Source organism: Typopeltis vanoorti, chromosome 1, assembly GCF_054136105.1.
Source record: "Typopeltis vanoorti isolate ZY-2024b chromosome 1, IOZ_Tvanoo_1.0, whole genome shotgun sequence".
NCBI classification, from domain to species: Eukaryota; Metazoa; Arthropoda; class Arachnida; order Uropygi; family Thelyphonidae; genus Typopeltis; species Typopeltis vanoorti.
Genome location: NC_143549.1, coordinates 26,782,974 through 26,810,194, shown reverse-complemented (window position 1 = coordinate 26,810,194; position 27,221 = coordinate 26,782,974). Strand labels below are relative to the sequence as shown.

Sequence of the window (27,221 nt, the reverse complement as noted above, 5' to 3'; positions counted from 1 at the left end):
TTTCAATACTACAATACTACAATCAGTTTATACATGATATCCAAATTCCATGAACTTTTGAGTAGAACATATATATGACACTGCTTAGAAAGAAGTAAACATACACCCCATGTGTAAGGTGCATTGTACCATGTAAAGAGTCATGTATTTGTAGCCGGTATAAATGGAGGAATGTGATGCTCGAAAATCACCAGGTAAAATGGCTGTGAGAATGGAACTTCCAGAATTTGAAAGAAGTGTTGTCATAGGATTCCAAGTTGCCAGCTTATTTGTTCAGCAAATTGTTGAAAAATTGGGCCATCTCAAGTCAACAAACAGTGACACCATACCGACACGGAAGCAAACGGAGTGAACTGTATGCTACCTGCGGTTGACAAGAACACATAAAATGCTACATATATATGCTATGAAGGATAATCTGTAAAACCCACAATTTGTCGGCTGACACACATTGAATGCAGAGTTCCAGGCATTGATAGAACATGAATCTGCACAAAAACATTCAGGACTGAGGCTCACAATATGGGTTTCCGCTTTATGCAATATGCATCTGACCCCAATATGCATGCCCCACATTACCTGAACTAACATGAAGCATCATTTGCAGTGCAAAAAGCATGTACAGTGGGATGTGGAAGCTGGGAAAGCAGTATTATGGAGTGACGAATCATGCACAGTCTCTGTCGATAAAATGGACGAGTTTTGTGTGTGGCAGATGTCTGGCGAACTTCTCTTACAAGAATGCATAACTCCACTTATGAAATTCAGAGATGGGGAGTGTGATAGTATCATCCTATTTTTTCTGTTTTGGCATCAAACTTCCGTTTGTGGTGCCATGAACAATGAACTCGAGAGGTATCTGAACATTCTGAACAATGCAATACCTCCTATTTTGTGATGTTTCTATGGAACTGCCCATTGTCTCTTTCATCAAAACAATGCACCATGTCATTAGGTTAGGCTGCTGTAACTGTGTATTATGTAGACATGAACATCACCACAATTGACTGGCCTCTACAGAGCACTGATCTCAACTGTATTGAACATCTGTGGGATGAAGTGGAGCATCAGGTGAGGTCAAGGGATGTCTGCCCTACAACAGTCCAGGACCTCATTACATGCCTAAAGGAGGCCCTGGACTGTTGTAGGGCAGAACATAATTTGGAACATCCAAATTATGTTCCAAAATTCCCAGTGATTCCTATTATATTATTATTATTATTATGTGACACCTCCAGGGAGTCCAAAGACTCATTGAGGGAGAGTGTGCCAACAGCATCGAATGATTGGTCCCCTTCCAACTACTAACTGCACTCAAATTTGCTTACCTTTTTTGCAAACCATTAGTAGCAGAGGCTCTACCAATCGACCAAACTTTGCTGCACAAAAGTATGCCCAGTAGGATTGCTGCAGTCATTGCAGCAAAAGGAGGTTCTACATCTTATTAAGGAGCCATGGCTGTTTGGTCCTCACACTATTGATATCATTTACTTCTTTCCAAGCAGTGTATTTATTTATTTATTTATTCTTATTCTTATAGCAAAAGGAATACAAAGCAGCTATAGGTCAATGTCCAGTCCAGAAAGCCAATCAATGGCCTCATCCATCACTCCATGTCCTGGAGGCCACTACCATGAAATTGGCACTTGGGCAGTCATTCACAATATGAGTGATTGTCTTGGGGGAACAGTCACAATAAGGGTGGTCTGATAGTCTCCATTTATGTAGTAGGTAGCCACATCTGCCCTGGTTAGTTTGATCCTGTTGACAGATGAACAAATCTTCCTAGGAAGAGCCAAAACCAAGCTGCAGAGCACAGGGATCTTCAACTAGGAAGCCATTTGCTGGAAGGCTGTTGGACCAGTGTTCTCTCCACATGTCAGGTGTTGATGGTAAGGCAGCTGAAATGAGTGCATCAATAGACCAGAAAGGATTTCTTGATTTTAAGTGAAGACTAGGTGGATTTATGAGAGTCTGGTGCAGGGGAAGGAGTTGGTTGCTCATAAATTTATTAAATTCTTTAATCGAGGCTTGCCTTCTCCATATATTTGGTGGAGCAATAGATAGGACAGGCAACCAGGGGAGAGGGATGCTTCTCAGTGTCCCACTAATTATGTACATGGTAGAGTTTAGCTGGGTGTCTATAATGTTAGTGTGTGCACTTCTTTTCCAGATGGGGGCACAGCATTCTGCTGCAGAGAATGCAAAAACTAGTGCAGACAACCTTAGGACTTCTGCACCACAACCTCAGATTGTTCCAGAAAGCTTGAAATGATATTATTTCTCATTTTAATGTTGTTGGACAGGTTGGTGATGTGCCTTTTATAGGTTAGGCTTCTGTCCAAGCTCACTCCAAAGTATTTCGGATGAGGCTCATGTTCTATCACTTTTCCCCAACCTCAAGCAGTGTATATAAATATTTCATGCAACTGATTTACAAATTTACTTCTAGTCGTTACATAAATTTAATGACCAGAAGCGGAGAGAGATACCAAAATAAACAGATACTATTTATTATTTGTGCTATAACCTATCTGATTGTCACTCTTCAGCTATCCAGCTTTGGCATATACGAGATCCTCTCCATGTGAATCTGCCCAACAATACCATAGTACCATAGTATCATCCCTTTAAATATTAGCAAATATGTTTGCAAATTAATTTATATCTATTGTTCACTTGTAATGTATATTTCTGTATTTCTTTTTCATGTTGTGCACCAATGAAGTCTTCTAAGAAGATGAAAATCATTGTGCATTCAAATAACAAAAAAATGCAACACATAATTGACACAAAAACGTTGTATTTTTCAAGTTGTTCTATCTAATGCGCCATTGCATGCGTGCTTGCGAGCTCTCATGAACGCCAGTAGTGAACAACTGCAGCATGGCTATCAGGGATGTTGTAACTGGCATTTACAAGAACTCGCAAGCACGCATGCAACAAACAATAGCACGTTAGATACAACAACTTGAAAAATACAACGTTTTTGTGTCAATTATGTGTTGCATTTTTTGCCTGTAATTCTTAGTTTTTTGTAACTTCAATTTTTATTATTATGTTCTACATTTAGTGGATACCTGAAGAAGGCTGTAAAAGGCTGAAACTAGTTGTATCATTAAAACTTAATATTTTATCTCAGTTGAAAGTCATTAAATATTTATTCTTTAATATATATATATATATATATTACAAATGCATATCCGAACAATGGCAGGCATAATATGCGGAATTTTTAGTTGCAGCAATTGTGAAATGTCAGTGAGTTTGATAACATGCTTATTGTATATAAGAGCACCCTACTTGAAAGTATAGTTCTCCTATATACAACAAGCATGCTATTAAACTCACTGATAATATAATTAGGGATTCATGAATATATTTTCAGAATAATTATATAGTTAAATAATGTGTGAAATGTCTTAACTTGAAAGGCTTCAAGATTTGTTTAATGAGTAAAACTGGTGAATACATTTGTTAGAATTGTTTTGACAGCAAGGGCCAGATGTGTAGAGACAGAGAGAGAAAAAGCATGAGTGAGCGTTCAAATTACAAAAGGTGGGAAACTGAGTGAGAATATTAGCAAGAATGTAAGGGTGGAAGCAAGTGAGGATGAACAAGATATGAAATAAAATAAGAATATGAGGGGAATGATGAAGAGCATGCTTATTTAAAGTCGTAAACTGGACAAAACATGAGATAGAAAAGTTGGAGAAATGTCTGGTAAGTGGAGGAGAGAGGTAGGAGAAAGTACAGTATGAAAGAGCTAAGGAAGGTGTGTAAGGAGAGTTTTGTATGGAGACTTCATAATAGAAGGAATGTGACAAAATTATTTCCCTGGGGAAAAGAGTAAGGGAGTCAGTATGCAGCGAAGAGAAAGCAAAAGGGGTAATTATATTGGCAGGTATAAATGATCTCGCAGGTGACATGTAGCATTCAAGAAGATATGAAAACATTGCTGATAGAAGTGAATGAGAAGGATAATCTGCTACCACATCATGACAGAAGTGAGTTGAGAAGAGGAACCATGATTGTAAATGAACCAACTGTTGTACAAATGGTAGTGAACTGTATGGTGGATAATATAACTTTTATAAGATTGAAGGTTTGCATTTGAATGAATTTGGAGTTAGGTGTCTGAAGAAGGAATTATTCAGTGAGAATTTCGAAGTGCAGTTATGAACTAGAGGTTTTTTTTTTTGGGCGGGGGATTGCAGGCAGCCATGTGGTGAGTGGAATAATGATTCAATGGATTCAATGATGTTTACTGAATGTATCTCATCAGGTTCTATAACTGAGTGCAGTAACAATTTGCACACTTCTTTCCTTATCATTGACTAGAGAAAGTGACCATTTATTTTTGTCCACAAAGTTTGCTTAATATGTAAAATTCTCAGTCAACAAAAGGTTTATGTTGAACTATAAATCCAATGGTTATGACAAACCTAGATGGCAGCTTAAAGCAGTGCCATGGCATAAGAAGCAACAAGAAAACAATGTCAGTAATGCATGAGAAATAGTTTGGGGGATTGTTTCAGAGAGACTTCGTATTGGTTTATCCTAATGACCAGGATCAAGTTAATCAATAAAATAAATTAAAAATGAAAAGAATTTATATTCCTGGTTTAATCCTTTATTATTATTATTATTAACATTTGACCTCATTGGAGTCAGAGACTAATCATGGGAGGTACACACTATTGCACACAATGCTCGTCCAACTGTGCTTTACACTGATCCAATGTGTCTACACCCACAACACACTCAGGCAATGCATTTCACTCTCCAACCACTCTCCATGCAGAGAACCTACTCCTCAATCCACTGCTCACACCCTTCTTATACAGTTTCTAGCAATGGCCTCTTGTTCTACTTTCCATCTTCCATTCTATGAAAAATCTCTTCACTGCTGTTGATGAGATAACAACCCCTGACTAGCTTATATGCCTTAATCATATACACCCCCCCTCCTTCTATTCACGAGGCTTTGCAACTTACATACTCTCAATCTGTCTTCACACTCCACATTATAAAGACACTGACCACCTTTATGAATCTTCTCTGAATCCTTTCCAACATTATCCTGGTTACCATGACAACCAGGCAACCAAATCTGTGCACAATAATCCACATGAGGCCTTATACAATGGCATCATAATAACCTATCTATTTTGGCATGTCAGGGTCCTCCACATCATTGCCATAATCCAATGTAACATCTTCACAACTTGTGCAATGTGGCAACATTACTTTACTTGTGTTAAAGTTTCCCCAACAAGTTTATACTTTGCATTGCACCGTTGCTTACCAAATCTCAAAATCTTACACTTTGCAACACTGAATTGACAGTTCTGCTTACCTGCCATTCATGCAATCTATTCAAGTCCTCTTGTAAGGCCATAACATCCGCTTTACTTTGCATTGCTCTCCCCAGTTTTGCATCATCTGCGAACAGTTGCATATCATTAGTTAAACCCATTCCAATATCATTAACATACAAATTGAACAACAATGGTCCCAAAATTGACACCTGTGGTACGCCACTAGTGACTCTTTCAGGATACTGCACCCACACTTTCTGATATCTATCCAACAGGCAGTCACCACAGATCCAACTCACAAATCTTATCCAATCCCATCTGTTTCAATTTACATAAGAGCTGGTCATGTGGCAGTCTATCAAAAGCCTTTGCAAAATCCAAATATGCTACAGTATATGCATCTCCCCCTATCCAAGGTATTTGTCATCTTGTTATAGTACATAAGTTAGTGAAACATGATCTCCCTTAACAAAACCATGCTGATAACCACAAAGAATACTGCTGTTATCAACCCATTTCTGTATCCTACTTATCACCAGTACTTATCTTTCCAGTACCTTCACCACAACTCCAGATATACAGACTGGCCTATAATTTGAAGCTACAGCCTTATCAGCACCTTTATGCAGTGGAATTGACCCTACTTCCACTCCCTTGGAACCTGTGCTGTTGTAAGAATTTTATTAAACAGGCATGCCAATGGAACTGTCAATTCCCTGGAACATTCCCTTAAGATGTGTGGTGATATGATCAAATCCCATTCCCTTATTGATATCAAGGTTATTTATTTCCTCAAAAACCTCCTACTTACTCACAATTATGGCATCCTCTACTATGTCCTCTACACTAAAGTTCCTCATGATTCCACCCTGATCAAGATGAAACACCATTACAAATAGATCACTGAATACCTCAACAATGTCTTCTGTACCATTCTAACACTTTCATCCATTAACTTTATCTTACATGGTCATTCTTCCTTCTATTTGCCAACATATCTAAAAAAAACTCTGTAGGTTTTTTTTTTTCCCCCTGATTTGCTGATTTTTTCTCATACTCTACTTTTGTTTTCCTTACTAACTGAGTCACTCTCCTGGCTTATTCTTTATACTCTTCATGTGACTGATTATTACCATTATTCAACTTGTTCTTCCTCTAAAGTACTTTCTGTTCCAGATTTCATGCTTAAGCTCCACATTCATCCATTTTTCACCTACCTTATTCAGCCTTTTGGCCTTTGGAATACATCCACACATTGATGCTGTATTTCTTTGTCAATTCCCTTGCAGCATTTATTTCTTTACATCTCAACTCCTTGTTCCATGTTATAGTTGCAAGCTGTCTCCTAAGCTTGTTATAATCACCAGCCTTATAATTCCACATATACCTTTTACTCACAAAAGTCTGCATATGGCTAGCCACAACACAGGTGATTACTTCATAATCACTTTCACCAACTTGAGAAAAATGTGAAACTCCTCTCACAATCACATCCTCTGATGGAATGATCAGATCTAGAACTCTCGATTCTTGCATGCCCTCCTTTAAGTGCTGCCCACAAGAACTCAAGAAATTAATTTTCCTTATACCCAGATGCTATCTCTTCATTCCAATCTATACCACCATAATTAAAATCACCCATAATAATTACCTTTCCTTTGTTCGCTAATCCAAGTTGTTTATACATTTCTTCATCACCACCTTCCACATTCCCAGGCCTATAGCAACATCCAACTAAATATGTCTTCCTGTCTACCTCCATGTTATTACACCACACTGCCTCATAACCACTACCACTATTTCCCCTTTTCATGTTTACCTTATGTGGACTTAAGGAGGGGAAGAAAGGAGGGGGGGGAATGCTGCTATTCAGCAGTACTCCCCCTCCTTTCTTGCTCTTTCTATCTTCGTGAAAAATACTGTATCCTTCCATTTATATTTTCATTATGATATCATCTTCATTCAACCATGTTTCACTTGCTCCAATGATTTTGGGGAGAATGTGTTAGTTGTAATTTCCCCACCACACATGCTTAATCACCTTTATCACCACTTACCACATATATCTGCTTAGTCTCACTCAATAAACTTTTGGTAACTGGGTTACCAAAATAGCCCAACAGATTTCTAATATGTTGAAGAATGTGTGGACAAGTAAAGATAGGAAGATTATTATCACTCTTTATAAGGCTCTGATTCTGCCACATCTTGACTACTGTGTGACAAAATTGATCACTGAGTTTCTTAGGGGATTGGGAAGTGGAAGAGAGGATTTCAACACTGTATTCACAATAACATCCTGTGATGAGATCATCAAATCTAAGACCCTTGATTTACATATACTTTCTATTATTTCATACCCTAAGGTCTCTGAAAAACTCAAGAAAAATCACTAGCTCTATCATTGCTGATAAACATGAGGGGCCAAGGAGGGGGTGTATGGAAGAGTCATATTTGAGGAATGGAGTTGGGGAAGCTTGTTACAGAACAAGAAATAAGCTAGTATGTAAAGCGCCTTTGTTGCGCAATTGGAAGAACGACGGTACAATTCGCCCTTCGATTGGAATAGGCCTAAGTTCAATTCTCGTCACGATGGGAGGAATCTTTATCCAGACGATTTCAATCGAAAGTGAGTTAGCCGATCTCATATGGAGGTAGCAGGGTTTTTTCTCCCGGAAACTCAGGTTTTTCATCCTGCATACAAACAAATCGGCCCTTCAGAACACGCAATTTACAGACAAAAAATACTAGTTGTGGTGGTGGTAGAGGTGGGTGGTAGATGGTGTTGATGGAGATGATTCGTAGTAGAGGTTCGGCGTAGTGGTTGAGACAGTTGTAGGTGTCCTCCCGCGATGAGTCTTCGGACTCCTTGGAGGTGTCAGGAATAATAATAATAATAATAATAACATGTTTACAAATGCCAGAAATATTCGAAATAAAGGAAATGAAATTGCAGCATCATTAAAATATATTTGCCCCAAAATAGTTGAAATAAGTGAAATCTGGTTAGATAAGGATGACATTCTGACAGGAATAGAGATGGATGGATATTTTATCCTTTCATAGTTTTCATGAGAATAGGAAAGATTAGATAGCTCAATCCACCCCTCAAATTCATCCCATATATTCACAAAATGAATTCCTTTCATTCTTTCACATATATATCAGATGAAATCCCCTTCGTAATCCTTGTTCATCATCTCATCTCATCACTATCGTACCTAGAGAATACAGTGACTACCTTTCCTACCACACCGTTATCATTTACTTACCACAGCAACCTCTGACAACCTCAGATATCTTGCTTCTTCCTCATATTTCATGATTCAATAACTCTGCTCAATATATCCCCTGGAAGACAAACCTCATGTATCTCTCATTTTCCACATCTCTAATAATCAAATCCCAAACATGGTCACTATGGAATCACTGGATTCCTCTTTCACACCATCTTTTACTCCAGCCTTCCTCTCCCTTCCATACCTGTTATTTGTCTCAGCATCACCAACTCCACTTTCATATCCTGAATTACAAGTATTTTCTCACTACTGCTTGTTATCTCTACCAGGTAGATCACACTTCATCATCACTACCCATCATGCTCATTATCTTACAGTCCATCAGTTTCACATATGCTATCTTACCATGGCTTTCAATCATCTTATTTATACCCTCTTTCACCATGGTTTAAACCAGAACTCCATTCAATTTAACTCCAACACTAAGTTTCACATATTTTAACATTAACTTCTGTTACTTCATTTTTTTGCTTCTGACAAGTCCTACATTTTTGACTTATAAAACATCTGATACACTCTCTCCACTGTTACTCTCATGCCACAATCCATTTTTTCTTTGCAATAAATACCTAGCACACATGCTCAGCATTTCACAAATTTCCCATGACAAATTCCCTGCACCACGATGTCTTTGCCACTATTGTTCTCATTCAGATCAGCACCATAACACCCTCAACCACACAGTCATACACAAGGATGCTTCAACCAGTAATTATAAAAAACATCATGAATTTAATATCAAAACAATGAATTATCTATAAGCTCATGATCATGCAAGCAGTCCAGTACATGCCACTTGGTGGTCTGGTTGGCAAGATTGTAGTTTGGTGAAATAGCATCAGAAAGTAATGATAAAGATATTGTTAATTACTGCTGTTAACTAGTATCTTTATCTACAAATGGATTATTATATTTATACACTAATGTAAGAAGAATATAAAAAAAATTAAGAGTAATGAGTTTGTATTATTTGTTGAGCGTATTTGTCCACATCTTACTGATATATGCAAAACATGGTTAACTGAGGATAATACTGATTGCAGAACATGGTAAAAAGAAAACTGCTGCAGAGAATATAGTTGAGATATTATTAAATGAGAAGTTCATAAAGGTTCATTTGATCCTTGTGAATGTGACATCATGTGAAGTTTGAGTGCAGTGGAAAGGGAGAAGGAGAGACTGACTGTGAGCAAACAAGAGTCATAAGTGGAATTGAGTAAACTTGATGTTAATAAGGCTGTGAGACGTCATGATATATCACTATGTGTTTTTAGAGAATGTACCAGGGATTTAACACCTACCTTAACTTTTAACTTGAGTCTTAGCGTGCCTAAGTTTCAAAGGGATTGGAAAGAGGGAAAAATTGTTCTGCTTCATAAAGGGGTGATAAGACTAGGTCTTTAAATTACAGACCAATATGTTTTTCTGAAGTTGTGGAATTGTTTATGGGAGACATATGATTCAGAATTGTGTTGATGACAACGATATTCTTTTTGATGGACAGCAAGAGTTTGCTAAAGGAAGGTCATGTTTTAGCAATCTACTTACTATAACAAGGTGACAGGTGCACTGGACAAAGGGGAAATATATATACACAGTGGTATATTTAGATTTTGCTAAAACCTTTGATAGATTGCCACATAACAAACTGGTAATTAAACTGGAACAGATGGCATTGGATAGGAACAGATCTCCCTCGATGAGTCCATGGACTCTCTGGAGGTGTCATGTAATAATAATAGTAGATTAGTGCACTGCATTGTACATTTGCTGTATGATAGGAATCAGCAAGTTGTTTATGGGGGAAGTGATATCCTAGAGATGCAAGGCAACTAGTGTGTGTTCCAAGGGTCTGTGTTTGGTTCATTGCTATTTACTTTTTATGTAAAAAATATTGGGAAGGGCTTGAATGGTAATATATTGTTGTTTGCAGATGATGCAATGTTGAGAAAACTATGAGGAGTATAATAGGGGACTTGAATAGACTTACTGGATGGGCAAATGAATGGAGAGAACAGTTGGGATGCAGAGTATAAGATTAGTGGGGATAGAGAATACTGACATGTATGAGTAAGAATGTTATGATTCCATTGTATAAGGTTTTGATCAGATTGCATGTGGATTACTGTGTGAAGATTTGGTCACTGGATTTTCAAAACAATGAAGAGATGTTGGAACAGGTTCAGAGATGATCAATTAAAATGATTTCGGGTCATTGGAATGCAAAGTATGAATGCAGATTGAGGGAATGCAAATTTTAGAGACTAGTGGATAGGACAAGGGTGGGGGTTGAAAAAACATGATTACAATTCCGTACAACACACTTCTTGTTTCATGCTGACAACTCTTATTTCTTTGTTTCTTCTGATCATCTTTCATCCTGTTATACTCACTCACCCTCTCTCTCTCTCTCTCTCTCTCTCTCTCTCTCCTTGCATCCTTCTCTCATCCTTCTCCCTATCCTTCTATGACTTCACTCTCATGCTTCTTAGTTGCTCTCACCTGACAACAGCTCAAATATAAGCCTGTTCAAATACATCATTAATTGCACAATTATATTAAAAATAGTTTTTATTATAGCAAATTAAATAAAAGAAATAAAGTTGTACCTTTCCCCATGTTCCAGTCCGCCAATAATATATTCCTTCAACACTGTTGTGTGCAACGGATGGAGGCAGTGCAAGTGGATCTGAAAATAAGTCACATGATCCAGCATTACAAAGTTTTTCCCGAACTGGACGAGTGGCAATGTCACAATCTCTGTCTTCTCCTTGTTTCCCTCCAGGCAATATGCAAATTACATATCGAGAAGAAACACCTTCACCACAGCTTACAGGACACTGATGAAGAAATTTATTTGTGAAGCAAATGGAAATTTATTTTATATGGCTAATATCAGCTGGAAACTTTACATTTCAATTTTAAGTAATTAAACATAAATTGTTACGTATGTATATTATGTGCTTTGCAAAATAATCACTAACCAATATGTTCAAGCTTTAATTAATCTCATAAAATAAAGAAAAACACTAAGAAATCAGTATTGAAATAGTTTGTCATTCCAATATAACATAGCCCTCGTTATGTTGTAATTTACAATTAACACAAAAGATATGTCTGCGTATTATGTCTATAAATTGCAAGCATTCAAAAAGTTTGCTGTTTTCAGAATGAAAAATCAAGTCATCTATGCTGTCAGAACATTATTATTATTATTATTATTATTATTATTTAAGCACCTCCATAGCACAATTGGAAGAAGAAGAACGGTGGTATGTTGCCCCCTTCAATTAAAAAAAGGCCTAAGTTTCTCGTCATGACGGGAGGAATCTTTATATGGACTTTTTCGATTGAAGGTGAATTAGCCGATGTCATACGGAGGTAGCAGGGTTTTTTCTCCCGGAAACTCGGATTTTTCATCCCACATGCAGACAAATCGGCCCTTCAGAACACACGCAATTTACAGACAAAAAATAAAAAATACTAGCTGTGGTGGTGATTGTGGACAGTAGATGGCGTTGATGTAGGTGATTGGTAGTAGAAGTTCTGTGTAGTAGTGGAGAAGGAGAGTTGTACAGTAGGTGTCCTCCCGTGATGAGTCTTCAGACTCCTTGGAGGTGTCACGAATAATAATAATATTACATAACATCTCCAGGAAGTCCAAAGACTCGTTAAGGAGGGTACCTACTCTACAACTCTCTGTTTCCACCCATCCACCACCTGCAACTACCTTCATCATCTACACCAACACCATTTACCGTTGATCATCACCACTACTAGTATTTTCACAGATAATCACAAACATCCATGCCCACGGCAGGATTCGAATCCACAACATTCCAAATCTATTAGGGGACGGAAGCTTTATAATTTTTTATTTTAATAATGAAACTGAGTTATTTTGTCACTCTATGCTTTAGATGGAAGAAAATACTTGTTATTTTCTTAGCATCCTGTTAGTTTTGATCGCCATTTTTATCCAGCAGATCTACAGAATTTTCACAATTTCAGAAGTTTTTTAAAATTAATCACCATTTATTTCCTGACTGTCCAATTTCTGATTTTTTATTGCCATTTTTATGCTCAAGGCCTCTTTCTTATTCACATTTTCAGACAAGGTAATTTTTTTTTTTTTCAAGATGTTAACCATCAGCTTTAGGTGTTCCTGGTGCTATTTTTTTTCCCGATATTGTACTCTAACTGTCTACCAGTCTGATTTTTGTTGTATGTGTGTTTCACAACATGTACATGTTGTGGAATACGTATGCTTTCTTCCTATAAAAAAAATTGCCTCAAAGTCTGCAAATAATTAAAAATAGGTGACTTTTGAAGCCTTAAATAGTTTTATTCAAAGAGGGGAATAAATAAAAAATTGAAATTTTTGAGAGATACTCTTGTCAGGTTGCTACAAAGCAAAACTGGTCCCATTCTATTATTCTCTTTTGGCCTAGAAAACCATATAAAAATAAATAAAACTACTTTTTTTGTTGTCGTGCATCTTTTAGAATATTTATTATATCCACAAATTTAAGCAATTTTTTAAGGTCCTTCTGAGTGGTGTGAAGTAAGAAATTACATGTTGAGTTTTTACATACTGTATAAGCATTAACGTAAAGTAAAATAAAACAAAAATATACAAATTTTGACATTTATACCAGTAACTTAGCTATGCTGGCAACATGATTTCATTTTTACAGTAAGCAAGATAGATAAGATTGCAGTCTAAAGTGCTTATAAAATTCTGTTCTATTTGTTCTATTCTTAGATAGATTTTTAAAAAAAAAAACTAGTACTACCACTTAAATATAATTTATTTTCTTAAAAGATATGATGATCATGGTCAACTATAACAGCAGTTCTACAGAATCAATTTTAACAATTACCCCTGTAAACACATCAGACAAAATACAGTCCTGGTGAAATAAATAACTTTGATGTTTAAGTAACTATAATAATTTTTAAGCTCTACCAGAACAGTGGTAGACAGAACACTTTTTCTATACTATGTGCAGAATACTATGCTGTGCCAGACTAGATGGTCTGGCACATCATAGTATTGACACTAAACACAGTATCCGGTGGGATAAAATTCAGCTTCTCCATAGAAGCAGTTTTAAATATGAAAACCTTTTCAAAGAAAGTTGCCAAGCCAGACAGTCTGGCACATCATAGTATTGACACTAAATACAGTATCTGGTGAGATGAAGTTCATCTTCTCCATAGAAGCAGTTTTAAATATGAATGCCTTTTCAAAGAAAGTTGTGAAGCCCTTTTACATCAGCCTAACCTGAATTGGAAAAACTGTCTTTCTCTTCCAAAAGTTTGGGAGATTCCCATTTTATGTAAACATCAAAAATAGTTTTAATATTATTATTATTATTATTATTATTATTACAGGCAACTCCAAGGAGTCCTTAGACTCATTGAGGGAGGCCCTAACATCATGTCAAGAACAACTATTCAACATTCACACAGTATCTATCCCACTTAGCCTTGAACTCATTCACAGTCATGGCACCCACAACAGACTTTGCAGCTCATTCCACTCATTCAACACTCTCCAAGTAATAAACCTAGCTCTAACAACCTTGCTAACCATACTCTTGCTGAGTTTCCATGGATGGCCCCTAGTCCTCCCACCACCAGTTCTGTTCTCAAAAATATCCTCTGAATTAATCTTATAGAAACCCTGTAGTAATTTGAATGTCTCAATCATATCACCCCTTTTCCGCCTATCAACTAATTTCTGCAACCCACAAATCTTCAACCTGTTCTCATAAAGTTCATTCCATAGACCTGCTATCATCTTGGTCACTTGCCTCTGGATCCTCTCCACCTCCTCCCCATCAAGAAGAAACCCTGGTGCCCAAATCTGGGCACAGTAGTCAAGATGGGGTCTTATCATGGCTCGATACACAGGAACAATAACTTGCTTGTCTCAGCTTGTCAAAGTATTCTTCGGTAACCAAGTAATTTGATGAGCTGATTTAGCCACTTTTGCAATGTGCCCCCTAAACTTCAACCAACCTTATCTCATCATCCCATTTACCACTGGTCTTCCTGGTTTCCAATAATGAATTCTTAGTGTCCATTCTATTGTTCTCTTTGCCCATCAGTTGTCAGACATTCTCATCACGTCCTGCCTAGCACCAATTGTTGCCTTTTATTACTAAGGCAATGTCCATTACCTTTATTTTTGCTTCCTTATCCAAATATTATTATTTTCATCTAACAAGGTTATTCCCAAAATGGCTCTTTCCATGTTTCTTTGTATTGTTTTCGGTTTCTCTAGGTGTTTTTGGTTGGACTCCAGATTTCACTACCATAGATTATTGTTGGGAGTAACACTGATTGTAGATTTTTCTTTTTAGGCAGTCTGGTAAATTGCTTTTAAATCTCTCTCTATAATGGTGAAATACTTTCCATCCTACAAACCTGCAATTATATCAACTGAAAATGAACAGCTAAAAATTTAATTTTTAATATTATTTATTAATATATTAATTTCTAGTTTATGGTAAGCAAGGTAGATAGATAGATAGATAGATAGAACCATTTTTCATTGGTAAACTGATTATTGTAATGCACCTTGTATTCATGTTCTTTGATTTTCTTGTTTCCACACATGGATGACGTACTGTTATTTTCAGTATGAAATATCAGAACTCTCGTTACAATTAAGTACTGTGGCTATCGTGTAACTTGTTGTTTGTAATTATACCATAAGTAACTTTAAATATTAGACTTATTATCCTACCAATCTGGATAAGAATTCGCTAAACTAGCAGGCAAGTCAGGAAAATTATGGGTTTTACAAGGTAAGCTTCGTGCTCAGACTGCCTTTCTCAAAAATATCACAACATGAAAGATCGTGTGCTAGATTTAGAGAGACTATTCAGTTGCCTGGAGCTCATGCAATTTATATTTGCACAATTCATGACTTATTTTTTAATGGTATTAACAACACCAGACAATTTTATCAAAAAATTTTTATTAACTGCTTATATTTCGCTGAATTTCAAATCAGCATCAGAGCACAACTCAGCTTGTATACTGACAGTGATTCTCATAGAAAGGCTTAGACGTTGGTTAAACATGCTAATTAAATAACTTAAGGAATTTACAACATACACAGGATATAAATTAAATTAAACTCTAAATTATATTTCCAATATTTCAGCAACATCATGTTGCCATCTTCACAGGAACTTAAAATAAAGACACGTACACGCAGGCACTACACACACTAAATGAAGACGAAGAAGGAAGCTATTCTTTCTCCTAAAAGTCCTGATGGTGCTCTGCAGGCTATGCAGGTATTCTAGTCCATTGGGCTGAAGGCCTTCTGATGTAAGTCTCCCAAATTTGGAGCAGTCTCATGCAACCAAATTTGTTGAGGTTTGGATTGTTTCTTACGGCTGAGGCTGATCCGTGAATAGCCTTTCAAATATGAATTTACTACGGTGTATTACCGTGGCTTGCTTCCACTGTATTCTGTGGCATGTATCCAGAGCATGGTCTGCAAAACCAGAGTGGCTGTACTGGTGAAACCGCATGTAGTCCTTGTGTCCTGAAATTCTGATATTCGCTGTCCTGCCTGTTTGGCCAAAGTAGGATAGCTTAGAGCTGTAAGGGACCTGGTAAACACCAGTTAGGTCTAGGGGAAGTGGTTGGTCTTTAGTGGAGTGAAGAAGGGCCGCCAATTTTCTATATGGTCTGTAACACGAGGTCAAGTCATGTTTGTTTAGGATTTTGGTAATTTTTTCCAAGGTGCCTAGGATGTAGGGAATGGTAATGGATTTAGAGTAATCCTTGTTGTGAAGGGAGTTGTGCTTTACTGGTTTCAATATTTTTTGGATTTTTTTGAAGGGTAGCCATTGGCTGAGAAAGATATGTTGAGGATGTGGTTTAGTTCTGTGGTTAGGGCATTGTCAGTTGAACAGATAAGTTCAGCCCTGTTGTGTAGTGTCTTAATAACTCCATATTGTTGTGAGGGGGGGGGGGGGGTTGTTGGTGAATGTATCTGCCTGTATGGGTGGGTTTTCTATAAACTGAGAAAACCAAGGTTCCATCAGGCTGGTGGATGACTAGTGTGTCTAAGAAAGAGAGGCTGTTGTTTTTCCTCTTTTTCCAGGGTGAACTTGATTCCAGGGTGTTGGTTGTTTAAGTGTGTTAGGAAGGAGAGGAGTGTATCAGAGCCATGTGGCCAAATAGCGAACACATCATCAACGTAGCAAAGCCATGTGGTTGGTTTTTGTGGGGCAGAGTTTAAGGCTTTCTCTTCAAGTCTCCATAAAAAAGTTGGCCAAGGGTGGGGAGAGTGATGAACCCATGGCTGTCTCCTCTATTTGTTTGTAGAATTTTCCTTGCCAAACGAAATAATCTGAGTTCATTGTGAACTGAAATAGGGCTGAGATATCGGGTGGAAATTTAGCTTGGATTAGCTCTAAGATTTCTTTGAGTGAGACATTTGTGAATAAGGAGGAGATGTCAAAACTGAACATTATGTCAGCATGTTGGAGTGTAAGGCTTTTTATGCTGGCTTTGAAGTGGGCTGAGTTTTTTATGTGTGATGGTGTGTTGCCAGTATAGTGTGTGAGCGTTTTGGCGAAATGTTTAGCTAATTTGTATGTGGGGGAATCAATGCCATCCACTATTAGACGTAATTGCACATTTTGTTTATGTATTTTTGGGAGTCCATATATAGGGGGGGGGGTATGGAGTTAAACAGTTTTAAATTGTTAGTAAACCCTAACTAAACCTTGGTTCTCCAAAAAATGTGCCAAGGCTGCCCAAATGAAAAATCAGGCATACCACAACTGGCTCAAATCAAGAACCCCATCCTCATTCACTGCTTATACTGAAGCCTGAAACAAATGCAAGAAAACTATCAATACTTCCAAAACAGAATTTGAACGAGCCAAAAGCAGGAAGCTAGCAGCCTGTCCAAATGGCAGCCATGCTTTTTGGTCTCTTGCCATAACTTTTGCCCTACACTATTCCCACCTCTATCATACAGAGATGGCTCAATAGCAACATTACCCATAGAAAAAGCTAATCTCCTGGCATCACACTTTGCCTCCAATGCACACATAACTGACAATGGCAAAAGCCCTCCAGTCATTCCAACTGCCCAACATACAATACCCTCTGTATCCTTTTGCCAAAGGATACAGACAACACTGACATTGAAATTAGACACAAAAAAGTCTCCTGACCCTGACGGCATTCCCCCAATTATCCAAACTGACTTGTATCCTATGTAACCTGTACACACTCTCTTACTCCACTGGCATATATCCCAAAACCTGGAAACTGGCCTATATTCAACCCATTTCTAAAAAGAGTGACAAATTACTACCATCTAACTACCACCCTATCTCACCCACTTCAGTCCTATCTAAAGTAATGGAGAAAATCATCAACTCTCAACTCCTAATCTACCTTGAAGGTACCCGGCTATTAAGTGACCACCAGTACGGATTCCATCAAAGTCATTCAACAGGAGATCTACTCTCATACATCACCCATCACTGGATGATGTATTTGCTTTCCCATTTCAAGCTAAAATTAGCAGTAATTTACAAGACTTGAGATACTTAATGAACAATCCTTCATGAATGACTAATGAACAGACAGCCATGGTACTAGGCCAGTAAAGATATTGCATATGATTGGTGTGGTATTAACAAAAGATCGCGCGAGTCAAAGATAACAGTGAGCGGACAATTTTTGAATTGAAATGCTAATTCTCTTCAACCAAATTCAATATCTGAAAGTGCCATAACAATATTCACTATATATTTCCTAGCTTTAACACGTTTATGAATTGTAACACTTTCTGTTGATTTTTATTGTTGCTCTGCATTTGAGCTGGGGGGACAGACTCCCACACATCTAGTTTTTAGTGTTTGCCAGTGCAGCGTATGGTTTTGCTTGCAGCTAAATAGCATAGTTTTTGGGGAAAGGACATGCCATTCATTAGTTAGTGCCATTTTTATCACAGCTGTCTCTAATTGCACTATTTGTTGAGAAATATATTACACAGACTGCAAATGTTTGTACCTTATTCAGTGATACAATAAAACGACCTGCTTTTACTTGCATCTGCAAATGCATTGGCTAGTATGGAGGGTGCATGGTTTGCCATGAGATCTATTGCCATGAGAGAGTCATTATTGCCATGAGGTAAACGTGATTAAACTTTTTTTCTGTGTGAAGTTACACGAAAATTTTCAATTTCTTTTTTTCACAAAGTAAAATCAGGGGTGCGAGTTATATGCGAGGACCAGTTATATTCCAGTAAATATGGTAAGTTATTTTTAAAGCTATGTGAAATGTATTATCAATATTCAGGATTATGAACTGTTGTCTGCACGTGATTAGATCTCAATTACGTTACTTTCAACTCAGTTAATAGTGATAGATAAGGGTGAAACTGATGGACTGAAGTAAACAAACAAAAAAAAATAAACACATTCCTTGAGTAGAAAGTATTTTACCTTGGGTATAATAAATGTAGTAAAACTGCATAAATGTAATAAAATGTAATAAATGTAGTAGTATGGAGTAAAACCAGGTTTAAAATAGCTTGGTATCTTTTACATTCCTTGAGTGTTTCTAAAATTTTGTAATATTGTAAAAAGTATGTACATATTTAACTTTTTGTTAATTCGTGGGATAAAAATATTTAATATTATTTACTTATTCGACAGGCAAAGCCTAATCCATAATGTCCATGCCAAGAAAGTATCACTCTGGGTGTCAAAAAAGGAAATCAGCAGAAAAGAAAAAAGAAGAAAAGCAAAATCTCAAAAGGCCACAAGTAGATTTGTTTTCATGGCTACAAAATAAATCTGACAACGAAATTGTTATGACTTCAGCAGTTGTGATTCAAACTTCAACTGAAGAAGAAAACTCCAAACAAGCTACACAACTTTTCAACGAAAATGTAGAAACTGTGGGATTCGTCGAAAAAGACGCATCTGATTACACAAACGTTTCGGATACAGCAAATAACGATGAAAATAATGATAACGATGGTGATCAAGTGACAAGTTTGTGGCAAAATATTATAACTGATAAATTTAGATTATTTTGTGTTAAAACTGGACCTAAACAACATCATCAAGATGCATTCGTTAAGAATGTTGAAGGTAGATCATTTTCTACATCGTACTATTTAAAAAAAATGCCAAATGGTGAAACTCAGCTTCGCAGCTGGTTAGTTTACTCAAAAGCTCAAGACTCAGTATTTTGCTTTCGTTGTGTATTATTTTCCAAAAGAAGAGGAAAAGATCAATCAACACAATTTATATATGGTTTTAATAAATGGAGAAAATTGTCATCTGTAACGAGATCATGAGCTTTCTGTTGGTCACTTTAACTCTTTTATTGCTTAGAAAGAATTATTAAAAAAGGCTTAATTTATGTTCGACTGTTGACAGAACAAATCAAATTAATATAAATAAAAAAATGGAACGTCAAAAATTATTATTATTCCTGACACCTCCAAGGAGTCTGAAGACTCATCGCGGGAGGACACCTACAACTGTCTCACCCACTACACCGAACCACTACTACGAATCATCTCCATCAACGCCATCTACCGCCCACCTCCACCACTACCACAACTAGTATGTTTTGTCTGTAAATTGCGTGTGTTCTGAAGGGCCGATTTGTCTGTATGCGGGATGAAAAACCCGAGTTTCCGGGAGTAAAACCCTGCTAATTACTATTCCAAAGAATTGTAGATGTAATTCTATTTTTAGCAAGTAATAATCTGTCATTTCAAGGATCCCATGAAACAATAGGAAAGCCGAATAATGGAAATTTTTTAAGTTTAATAGAATTATTAAGTAAATATGATCTGTGCTAATGGATCATGTAAACAGAATTAAAAATACGAAAAAAAGAATTGTGCATCATTTGGCACATAGATTTCAAGACGAAATTATTATTGCATTAGGAAATTAATTCCTTAATAAAATTAAAGACGATATAAAAGCAGCCATATAGCACAGTATCCAAATGGATTGTACTCCTGATATTTCTCACAAGGAACAAACTTCAATAATTATTAGATATGTAAATTTAGTAGACAAAAAATTAATTATTATTATTTTATTATTATTATTATTATTCAGGCCTCCATGGAGTCAAAAGGGAGGTCCTTCCTAAGAAACACAAAGTCTATCAAGACTCATCAAGGGGAAGTCCCCCCTCCCCTGAGAAAGTCTATCATACCACTCCTTGAACTCATTAACCGTTCTCGCTCTCACCACTCCATCAGGCAATGCATTCCACGGTTCAACCACCCTCCATGCAAAGAAACCACTTCTCACCCTCTTGCTCACAGTTTCCTTTCGTAACTTCCAGGAATGGCCTCTTGTCATCACTCCTTCCTGCTGTTCAACCAAGCGAAAGAACTCCCCAGTGTCAACCCTGTAACCACCACTCAACAGTTTAAAAGTCTCAATCATATCACCTCTCCTTCTTCTATCCACCAAACTCTGCAGTCCACATAAATGAGTCATTTATAGGATTTATTGAAGTAACTGATGTGACTGGTGAAGGACTAGCAAATTCGCTTTTAAAAAGAATAGGTGAGCTTGATTTAGATATTATGAATTGTAGAGGGCAAGCATACGATAACGGTAGCAACATGAAGGGAACATATAAAGGCGTACAATATAGAATAATTAGTTTAAACCCTCATGCAGTTTATGTACCTTGCTTATCACATTCTTTTAATTTGATAATTTGTGATGCTGCTTCCAGTAGTATATATTGTAAAAAAATTTCGGAATATTGCAACGTTTATACTCCATAGTTTCTGCATCTACAAAAAGGTGGGAAATTATACAAAAGCATTTAAATATTACGCTTAAACCATTATTTGATACTCGATGGGAAGCCAAAATAGACACAGTCAAAGCAGTGTATACACAGTTTGAACAAATTTATAATACCTTTGAAGAATTCGTCGGTGCAATTAACGATAACACAGCAGTATCCGAAGCTAAAAGTCTTCTAGATTCATTACAAGAAATGCCATTTATTTTAAGCTTATCGGTGTGGTTTACAATATTGTCAAAAAATGAATAGTAACAACAAACTATTTCAAGCAAAAACAATTGTTCTTGAGTGTGAATAAAATTAAAAATGAAATCCGAAATTTAAGATCAAAATTTAACACATTTTTAGACAACGCAAGAATGAAAGCATGAAACTTGAATATTTCCGAAGACTTCCCTGAAAAAAGAATTCGAAAAAGAAAAAGATTATTTTCCGAACTAGCAGAAGATGAAGTTTTACTAAACCCAGTAGAGGAATTTAGATGTCACTTTTTCAACATTGTGATTGATACTGTTATTGTACAAATAGATGAGAGATTTAAAAATATACCCAAAGTTATTTCTTATTTTAAATTAATCACTGATATAAAAACATTAGAAAAAAATGAACTAGAAAACCGCTCAAGGGATTTTGTAAAATATTATCGTAAATGAAGACTTAATCCAGGAAATTGATTTGTTACGAGAATTGATCTTGGACCAAAAAAATGTAAATAACATACAAGACATATTGCAATATATATTAAATAATAGTTATAATGAACTATTTCCAAATGTGCTAACTGTATTGAAAATTTTCTTTACATTGCCAGTTACTATTGCAAGTACAGAGCATTCTTTTAGCAAATTAAAATTGATAAAGAATTATCTTTGGTCAAGTATGTGCAAAGAACGCTTAAATGCACTTGCTATATTAAGCATCGAAAAGGAAATTGCCAAAAATTATAATTTTTTGTAAATGATTAATTGACATAGCAAAAAAAAAATCGCATATTTAAATAAATACATAGCAATATATGTGTTAGTAAAACTAGGCCCCTAAATAGTAAACCTATTTATTTTTTATGTGCTTAAATTAATTTTTTTTATTACTTTAAACCAGTGTTTCTCAAACTTTTTCTATGACGGAACACTTCACAAATCCTGAAATTTTCACGGAACACCTTGGTTATTTTGTAATGTATTAATTAATAATTAATTGATAATTTAGCTGATTTTTATTAACAATTAATAATTAAAAAGTAATTATTAATTAATAATTAAATAAACAACAATTAAAGTTTAATTTAATTGGTGTTTTAATTAATTTAATTGATTTAATTAAAGCATCAATAAACCATTAAATTAATTTGTGCTGATTTTCATTGATATATCCAATTCTGATCATCAAATATATTTATAATATTATTATAAATACTTACGGGTGAATGCAGACTTTTTCTCCTGTGTGCTGGTAGTTTTCCCCTCCTTTTGTACATCCTGGAGATCTTTGTAGACTTGAGGTGGATGACTCACTATCTGTTCCGTCACAAACACCTTCAATAAGAGATTTCTTAATACCAAAATTAAACAAAGTGCCTTGTCTCTTATTCATATTAGATTTTCAATCTGTATTCCTATTACTTTTAAAAAAAAATCAATCACGGCACTCCGGTTTCAGAACAAGCACTTACACACTGCAATACGAACTTGCGAAGAAAGTATTCAGTATTACTAGATCTCAGAACCAGATACAGATTACATTGATCTTCATTCTCAGTGGAAAAATTTTCTTTATACTTCCTTGCTGATTGGTCACTGACATTTGCAACACAGATGTTATTTCGTTCAGTTTTGAGAATACGCCGCATATTGTTGTAATCGGCTTGCATTCAATTTTTTATGATCGGTCATAAACAGCAGTATTCTCTTTCGCAATTGTTGAAATGTTTCGATGTGGGAAAATTAATGATACACAGATGTTATTAGGGGTTCTGGGTCTGAGCTTTTCAACATATTCACGAGTATTATTCTCCTCAAAATATTTCCACTATAAAATATTTATTCATGAAAAATGCTTAGAAAACTAAAATGTCAAATTCCAGAATTTCTCGTGGAACACCTATTCACCTTCCGCGGAACACAGTTTGAGAAACCTTCCTTTAAACAATAATTAATTGTAAATAGTTTTTGTGTGCTAGTTGGTGAGCCAGGTTACTTTTGTTGTGTTAAATATTTATTTATTTTAATTATTTAATACATTTGTTTTGTGTTCAGTAAACGTTATGTTAACCTGGTATATTTTGAATGTGTTTTTTTTTGTTTTCCTGTGCCAAAATCATTTGCAGGAAAGAGGTTTTACAATACGTTTATTTCGAATCCTTTAATTTTTACCTTTGAAAAATATTTTAGGGCCCAAAAGGTTTCTTGTGCCCAGGCCCCTTTATAGAGAAGGCCAGCCCTGCCAATGGCCCCAAAACCGACCCCTGCGGCACATTACTGGTGACTTTCTCTTTCGAGATACTGCACCCCCATATACAACTTTCTGATACCTATCTGACAGCCAGACACTCATCCAACACAGAAGTCTGTTATCTAAGCCCATCTGTTTCAATTTATTTAAGAGCTGGTCATGTGGCAGTCTATCAAAAGCCTTTGCAAAATCGAAGTACACCAATGTATATGCATTTCCCTTGTCCAAGGTGTTTGTCACCTTGTTATAGTACATTAGTTAGTGAAACATGATCTCCTCTTAACAAACCCATGCTGATAACCACAGAGAATACTGCTGTTATCAACCCATTTCTGTATCCTACTTCTCACCAATCTCTCCAGGGCCTTCCCACAACTCCAGATATATAGACCGGCCTATAATTTGAAGCTGCAGCCTTATCGCCTTTATGCAGTGGAACAATTTTACCCTCCTTCCACTCCCTTGGAACCTATGCTGTTGCAAAACTGTTATTAAACAGGAATGCCAATGCTACTGCCAGTTCCCTGGAACATTCCCTTAAGATGCATGGTGATATGTCATCAAATCCTATCGCCTTATTAACATCAAGGTTATTTATTTCCTCAAATACCTCCTGTTCACTCACAATTAAGCTATCCTCTACACTTAAGTTCCTCATGATTCCACCCTGATCAGGATGAAACTCCCTTAGAAATTGATCACTGAATACCTCAACGATGTCTTCTGCAGCAGTTACCATTTTACCACTGTCATCTCTTAACTTCACCTTTTCATGATCATTCTTTCTTCTACTTCCCACATATCTAAAAAACTCTCTAGGGTTTTTCTTAGCCTGATTTGTCAATTTCTGCTCATACTCTACTTTTGTTTTTCTTTACTAACTGAGTCACTCTCTTGGCTTGTTCTTTATATTCTTCATATGACTACCATTATTCAACTTGCGCTTCCTCCAAAGTACTTTCTTTTTCCTGATTTCATGCTAAAGCTCCACATTCATCCATTTTACACAACTTTATTTAGCCTTTTGGCCTTTGAGATACATTCGTACATTGATGCTGTTATGTATTTCTTTGTAAGTTTGCATGCAGCATTTATTTCCTTACCGCTCAACTCCTCATTCCATGTTATAGCTCAAAGATGTCTCCTAAGCTTGTCATAATAATCAGCCTTATAATTCCACATATATCCTTTCCTTGCAAAAGTCTGCATATGACTAGCCACAACACAGGTGATTACTGCATGATCACTTTCATCAACTGCAGGAAAATACGAAACCCCTCTAACAATTACATGCTCTGATGAAATGATGAGATTTAGAACTCTTGATCCTCGCGTGCCTTTCTTTATGTGCTGCCTGAGATAGTTATCTCTCAAGAATTCGAGAAATTCATTTTCCTTATTCCCAAATTCTCTTCATTCCAATCTATACCACCATAATTACCCATAATAATTACCCTTCCTTGGTTCACTAATCCAAGTTGTTTATACATTTCTTCATCACCACCTTCCACATTCCCAGGTCTATAGCAACATCCAACTAAATATGTCTTCCTCTCAACCTCCACATTACACCACACTGCCTCATAACCATTGCCACAATTTCCCCCTTTTATATCTACCTTATGTAACTTAATTCTCCTACTATCATCAGTAGCATTCCCCCACCTCCCTTCCTGCCCTTTCTATCGTCACAAAAAATACTGTACCCTTCCATTTCTATTCCTGTTACGATATCACCTTCATTCACCCATGTTTCACTTATTCCAATGATTTGGGGTGAATAAACTCAATCACTGAAACCATTTCATCCCCTTTATATCTGATACTTCTGCATTTGTAAACAAACACAACAGTTCATTTTTAGGTAATGACATCTAAATAGCACATTTGTTTTCTTACATCTAATCCTATGTGAAGCGGTGTCCAAAGCATGATCTGCCAGTCCTGACTTGCAAATTAATAATAGTAGCAAATGTATTTTTTTTATTTTTAATATCAATTCTTCCAGGCAGATTATTATTATTATTATTATTATTCAGGCCTCCAAGGAGTCAAAATACTCATCGAGGGAGGTCCTTCTAAGACAAAGTCTGTCAAGACTCATCGAGGGGAGGTCCCCCCCTGAGAAACACAAAGTCTATCATACCACTGTTTAAACTCACTGACCGTTCTCGCTCCCACCAATCCATCAGTCAATGCATTCCACGGCTCAACCACCCTCACACACAAAGAAACCACTCCTTACCCTCTTGCTCACAGTTTCCTTTCGTAACTTCCAGGGATATCCTCTTGTCATCACTCCTTCCCGCTGTTCAACCAAGCGAAAGAACTCCCCAGTGTCAACCCTGTAACCACCTCTCAACAGTTTAAAAGTCTCAATCATATCACCTCTCCTTCTTCTATCCATCAAACTCTGCAGTCCACATTCTCTCAGCAGATCCTCATAACTATCCTTGTACAGTCCTGAAACCATCTTTGTCATCCGTCTTTGTATCCTTTCCACAGTTAATTTATCCCGTTCAAATCCTGGAGACCAAATCTGAGAACAATAGTCTAAGTGTGGTCTGATCAGAGACTTATACAACGGAATGATAACCCTCTTATCTCTGCAGGTCAGTGTCCTTCCCATAATAGCAGCAATCCTCTGTGTTACCTTCACCACCTTTGCAATATGTCCCCTAAACTTCAGGTTTCTATCAATCATCAACCCTAGATCTCTTGTCTCCCTAATTCCTCCAGTATAACTCCTCCCATAGAGTAGGCAGCATCCCATCGATGTTTCCCAAACCTCAAGACCTTACATTTTGCTGCATTAAACTGACCCCCTCCCCATTCATTTGCCCATCTATCTAGCTTATTTAAATCCTCTTGCATGGCTACCACATCTGCACTATTACTAATAATCCTTCCCAGCTTCGCATCATCTGCAAACAACTGCATATCCCCCTGCAATCCACTGGCTATGTCATTGATATAAAGGTTAAACAATATAGGTCCTAGTACTGAGCCCTGTGGGACCCCACTTGTAACCCTCTGCCTCCTGGAAACTGCTCCACCATACACAACTCTCTGATACCTATCAGACAGCCAATCCTGAATCCAGTTGATCAATCTGACATCCAGACCCATGTGCTGCAACTTAAATATCAGCTTATCATGTGGCACCCTGTCAAATGCCTTCGCCAAGTCTAAGAAAATTGAAGTATATGCCTTTCCCTCATCTAATGTTCTTGTAACTTTATTATAAAAGGCTAGCATATTGCTAAAACAAGAGCGTCCTTTCACAAATCCA

At 36.6% G+C, this 27,221-nt stretch overlaps 1 protein-coding gene across 1 annotated transcript in view; it reads right to left on the bottom strand.

The window, feature by feature from the left end:
• The window catches only part of LOC150109852 (A disintegrin and metalloproteinase with thrombospondin motifs 9-like), a 605,150-nt gene that overhangs the window by 215,711 nt on the left and 362,218 nt on the right, over positions 1–27,221 (bottom strand). Inside the window, exon 23 of the mRNA XM_090396355.1 lies at positions 11,230–11,460. Within this exon, the coding sequence (XP_090252481.1) occupies positions 11,230–11,460 (231 nt within the window). The remainder of the gene's footprint in view (positions 1–11,229; positions 11,461–27,221) is intronic.